General features: G+C 42.0%; 1 protein-coding gene across 1 annotated transcript; it reads left to right on the top strand.

The window, feature by feature from the left end:
- The first annotated feature begins 602 nt into the window (after nucleotides 1–602).
- On the top strand, nucleotides 603–5,611 carry LOC103521800 (tetratricopeptide repeat protein 30A). Its single transcript, XM_026832314.1, has 8 exons — nucleotides 603–777; nucleotides 1,492–1,742; nucleotides 2,675–2,850; nucleotides 2,891–2,918; nucleotides 3,229–3,372; nucleotides 4,177–4,207; nucleotides 4,792–5,014; nucleotides 5,247–5,611. Exons 1-7 carry the CDS (start codon nucleotides 603–605, stop codon nucleotides 4,920–4,922), a joined length of 936 nt encoding a protein of 311 aa, XP_026688115.1. The 3' UTR covers nucleotides 4,923–5,014; nucleotides 5,247–5,611.
- Nucleotides 5,612–5,759: the final 148 nt, after the last annotated feature.

Here is a 5,759-nt window from a genome sequence, read left to right as displayed (position 1 = left end):
TTCCTCCAGAGACCCTGTCAAATTTGTTTCTTCAGTTTTAAGCCGAAATAAAATCTTGAGTCTTAATAAACATTAATGTCTTTGGCCGCGACCTAGCGTTTATAAGGCAAGCTAGCTTCCTAGCTAACTACGCGGGCTGCATTACTGCTTAAAGGTACAATTACACTGAGGTGGCCGCGACCTAGCGTTTATAAGGCAAGCTAGCTTCCTAGCTAACTACGCGGGCTGCATTCGTGCTTAAAGGTACAATTACACTGAGGCAATATGCAGCATGCTTTCAAATATTTTTCACTGGATTGATATGGTCTTAGAGCGTGTTACATATTGATATATATGGTGGCCCTTGTTTTTCGAATGTTCGAAATTGCTTCATGCCTCACTTCAATAAAAAGCACCACTACAAAATATATCTCTTCTATGTAACTGAATACATCATGGTTACACTTTGTTTTCAGTACCTGTATGACTTTCTGGACGCCATTATGACTCAGGAGACATCGATGTCATCCAACTTACACAGGTGAATTTGTAAGCTTGATTCGAGCCTTACATCCAATCGTGTGTGCTGACTGGGATATCCCTTCTATGTAACTGAATACATCATGGTTACACTTTGTTTTCAGTACCTGTATGACTTTCTGGACGCCATTATGACTCAGGAGACATCGCCAGAAGAAGCTTACAGGAAGTTCGATGAGCTAGCTTCCAAACATGTCGAGCTTCTGAGGAAACACACGAAACAAGTGCAGGAAGCGAGGGACGCTGGGGAAGAGGAAGGTATGTGCTGTATCAATTCCTTTTTCATACTTCTTTAACATCAGTGTACCTATAACTGCTTAGGTTATTATTTATGACTCAGGAGACATCGCCAGAAGAAGCTTACAGGAAGTTCGATGAGCTAGCTTCCAAACATGTCGAGCTTCTGAGGAAACACACCAAACAAGTGCAGGAAGCGAGGGACGCTGGGGAAGAGGAAGGTATGTGCTGTATCAATTCCTTTTACATACTTCTTTAACATCAGTGTATAACTGCTAAGGTTATTACCATGTCGAGCTTCTGAGGAAACACACCAAACAAGTGCAGGAAGCGAGGGACGCTGGGGAAGAGGAAGGTATGTGCTGTATCAATTCCTCTTACATACTTCTTTAACATCAGTGTACCTATAACTGCTAAGGTTATTACGTTATCAGTGACGGGGGTTTTACCCTCCATTCGGCAACAAGCTACCCGCTTCCTCACATTAGTCTCACGCAGCCCAAGTTGGGCCGGGTAGGTATTGCTCAGATGAGGGTAGGTATTGCTTTTTACCCTCCATTCGGCAACAAGCTACCCGCTTCCTCACATTAGTCTCACGCAGCCCAAGTTGGGCCGGGTAGGTATTGCTCAGATGACCAGGGTCACCCATCCGAATAATAACCACGCGTTGTTTAACTTTAGTGACCCATTGGAAACTGGTGCATTCAACGTGATGGCCATGAATGCTGCTTTCAGGTGTAAAGCGAGCTGTCTCGGATTACGACGATACATTGGACCGGTACATTCCCGTGCTGATGGCCCAAGCTAAGATCTACTGGGACATGGAGAACTACAGTCAAGTGGAGAACTTCTTTCATAAGAGTGTCGAGTTTTGTGACGGCAATGAGACTTGGCGTTTGCATGTGTCCCATGTGCTTTACATGCAGGACAAATTCAAAGAGGCCATCGCGTTTTACGAACCCATTGTGAAGAAGTACAGTAATAATGTGAGTTAAATTCATGTTCAGGACCACAGTTTGGAAAAAAAGCTTACCCATTAACGCCTGTGGATGTTGTCTCGTTTTCCGTGGATCCTAGAAGGGTCACCCATCCGAATAATAACCACGCGTTGTTTAACTTTAGTGACCCATTGGAAACTGGTGCATTCAACGTGATGGCCATGAATGTTGCTTTCAGGTGTAAAGCGAGCAGTCTCGGATTACGACGATACATTGGACCGGTACATTCCCGTGCTGATGGCCCAAGCTAAGATCTACTGGGACATGGAGAACTACAGTCAAGTGGAGAACTTCTTTCATAAGAGTGTCGAGTTTTGTGACGGCAATGAGACTTGGCGTTTGCATGTGTCCCATGTGCTTTACATGCAGGACAAATTCAAAGAGGCCATCGCGTTCTATGAACCCATTGTGAAGAAGTACAGTAATAATGTGAGTTAAAGCCGGGGCCATACTTGTAAATTGCCCTGCCGTGGAAGGTATTAGTGATATAGTAGGAAATATTGGGACCCGCGTAGGAAAATGGACCACATATCCTGGGCCACATTTCGATAAATAAATAACGCTGTTTTTATACCTCAGTAATGGAACAACTGCTACATTAGACTCCTGTGGTCTGTCGTAGTCGTCGCATACCCATTCCGTTGTATGGGCTATAAGAGACACCATACTTCCCACTTAGTTGCTGGGTCAACTCGAGAACACCAGAAAGTAACCCATTGAAATGTTTGGTATCGAAATACAAGTGCCAATTTTTTTTGATGACTCTGGGAATCGAACCCGGGACCCTTCTGCATGGCAAGCAAATCGAAATACGAGTTCTAAGTTTTTGTTGACTCTGGGAATCGAACTCGGGCAAGCAAGTGCATTACCAGGCTAACCGCGCCCCCATTAATAAGGTATTGTTATTTTCAAATTTTCAGCTTTTAAACGTGAGTGCGATTGTGCTAGCCAATCTGTGCGTGTCGTACATCATGACTTCTCAGAACGAGGAAGCAGAGGATCTAATGCGGAAAATCGAGAAAGAAGAAGAGCGGATTGTCTTTGAGGAACCAAACAAGAAAACATTTCACTTGTGTATCGTCAACTTGGTCATTGGGTAAGAGAAACAGTTAACTGTGTATTTTGTGTATCGCCAGGAATACAAGTGGCAGCGAAGGTGTTAAGGTAAAGGGCTTAAGTTTATGGTTATACACGGGGCTAAGCTAGGCCGAGCTTGAAAAATAGAGAAAACAAAAATCGATTTAGGGCAGGAATCGAACCCGCGACCTAGCGCTTGGAATAAACTGGGAATTTCAAGGCAAGATTGTGGTCCTGGACCTGATTCTCTCACCTGGGTCAGCCTGGTTAGTTTGGTTGGTAGCGCGTCTGCCTTATAAGCTCTTGGCCGTGGGTTCGATTCCCGCCCGGATGATAAGACCTTAGCAGTTACAGTTTCCTCTATCAAACCTCTTTAAAAAATCTCTCACCTGAACAGAACTTCACCACTGTAGACAAACACATTGAGAGGATCAATAGAGGAAATCACCGTGTAGAGGCCAATATCAAACTTGTAGCCGTCAATGAGCAACGGATTGGAAACGTATTCCTGTACGAAACTACCGCCAGAGTTCAGATCCAAGTCTGATATAGGTTTGATGACAATGCCGCGGTGATTGTTACTCTTCTGTACGAATAGTTTGCCTGGATATTTTGAGGCCTGAAAATAGAAGGAAATTTTGGAAAAGCCCTTTTTCTTGGTGTGTCCAAACATAGTCGACCGACATCGATACGAACGACAACGAATCTACATAATTATGTTATCAAGGCAGTTTTAACGGTTTAGTTGACATCGATCGACGGCCGGTCGACTATGTGTGGACACACCTTTACGACAAGTTCCGAGATTCAGCTCAACGGAGGTCATAGGTATTTTAAATGGTTTACTGAACTTGAGATCTCTATTTTTTGTTCTCTATTTGTCCAGAAGTTAATTAGGTAGGTCTTTACCTACCTACTCTCCCTGTACCTACAAGTCATGAGGCCTATGATAGTTATACCTATGTATAATAATTGTACCTACCGAGTTGTTAATAACTGTAATAGGCACCTACACTACCTACTCTGCAATTTGTTCACGTAGGTACGAGTATCTAATATTATTTAGGAAAAGGTACTTGGGTATACCTACAAGGTCAAACAGATTATGAAATTCTTAACAGTTAGACAACTATCTATAGTGATTATTTTTGAACAATAAGGTACATCTATCTATTTATCTAGGTTCGCACTTAAACAGAGCGACACTTGAATCGTTCCCAGGAGAAGGGCCTATAGATGTTATTTTTGCTAACCAACTAATTAGTTAACATAGGTCCTTCTTCCTAGTAACGATTGAATTATTGTTGTCGAATGTCGACCTCTTCTATGGAACTCCTCATATCAGGAATGTATTACCTTTCTTGAACAGTGCGAAGGTAAGTGCCTAGAATCTAAATAAATTAACGAACGATAGGTTTTCATTGTTACAAGATTCGTTTACCTAGTACAGGTATTAGGTATATGTATTTTGTATATTTCTCAAAAAATTGTATAACAGCCTGATTAAAGTTTGATTATGCAATGTGTAATACAGTAAAGTAATTGGTGGATGCAGCTCTTTCTGGACCATTCATCCACCATATTCATCATGTTTTAATTGGGTTTGCCAATAACCTTTTCCTGGTACCTATGTACTAAATTTTTACAGAACTCCGTACTTGAATGATTTGAATTTCAAACTTTCTTGATTTCGACGGGGGTGGAGCGTGTGACGAAAGATAGGCTAAGGAACTTTGAGCTAAATTCCTTTTAGGGATGAGCTATCCTATTCATCTACTTTTTTCTATTGTTTTATTTCCATTTTCTATTCAGGAAGGGAAATACGACGAAGCTCTCGCATCTAAAGTCATTGGGGGTGGGATTTTGTTGATTACTTAGCCCTTTGGTGACGGAGAACGTCTAAACCCCGATGTAAACTAAAAAAAAAAAACATATTCTACCTAATCGATATTGATTTCAGTGTTCGGCAAAGACGTTCCAACCGTCCCAGAACAACCCTTGGTCGAAGATCTGACGGCTAACCACGGCAAACACACCGTCACCTACGAGGCGAGACTACTCAAGTCACTGCTGTTGAAGTTGTTCTACTAATGCGGCACCCTCACTTGCCGTTCGGAAAAAAATCGTGTCGTGCGTAAGTGGGAACACAATTATATTACCTAGACATTTTGTGTCGTTCGGAATATTGATTTCAGTGTTCGGCAAAGACGTTCCAACCGTCCCAGAACAACCCTTGGTGGAAGATCTGACGGCTAACCACGGCAAACACACCGTCACCTACGAAGCAAGACTACTGAAGTCACTGTTGTTGAAGTTGTTCTACTAATGCGGCACCCCCACTTGTCGTTCGGAAAAAATCGTGTCGTGCGTAAGTGGGAACACAATTACATTACCTAGACATTTTGTGTCGTTCGGAAAAAATCGTGTTCTGTATAGTGGGGAACACTCTCATTTAAATTACTTTACCTACAGGACCCTTGAAGGAATGGCGATTTTTGTCTCTGAAGTTAGCCCGCGCCATATGTGCTCTCTCAAAGAGCACATAGAAATTGAATCTCTTATCGCTTTGTACCTTTGTACATAAAAGAATGCCTCGTTAAAAAAATCACAAGAATGACTAGATTATGAAAAGTCTCCAATTTCCCTCGGTGGAATCCTAATCCCTGAGCGAGTGATTTTAGCACCAGGCAGGGTCTTGTAGACATTTGCCTCGGAACCATTTGACATTGAGTTGATTTTCCGGACTCAATAAATCTTCTTGAATTGTCACCATACTCGAATTGAACGTACCATCTTTATTCTGAAAAGGCAACATTATTTTCATTTTCATCAGTTGAAATAAAAGGAGTTGAAATTACGTACTAGGTAATTAGAAATCTCTTTAACAAGAGTTTAATACCCTTTCATACAGTGTACAAAGGCATCTAA

Source organism: Diaphorina citri, unplaced genomic scaffold (assembly GCF_000475195.1).
Source record: "Diaphorina citri unplaced genomic scaffold, Diaci psyllid genome assembly version 1.1 scaffold5975, whole genome shotgun sequence".
Lineage (NCBI taxonomy): Eukaryota > Metazoa > Arthropoda > Insecta > Hemiptera > Psyllidae > Diaphorina > Diaphorina citri.
Note: the sequence above shows the minus strand (reverse complement) of the source record. Positions and strands in the feature narration are given on the sequence as shown.

Bases quoted from the DNA above. Each gene is read 5' to 3' on its own strand.
- LOC103521800 (XM_026832314.1), top strand. From the start codon at position 603: ATGGTTACACTTTGTTTTCAGTACCTGTATGACTTTCTGGACGCCATT. The intron at 3,373-4,176 runs GTCTGATATAGG...TCCTCATATCAG, and splicing joins CCGCCAGAGTTCAGATCCAA to GAATGTATTACCTTTCTTGA. The intron at 4,208-4,791 runs GTAAGTGCCTAG...TATTGATTTCAG, and splicing joins CTTTCTTGAACAGTGCGAAG to TGTTCGGCAAAGACGTTCCA.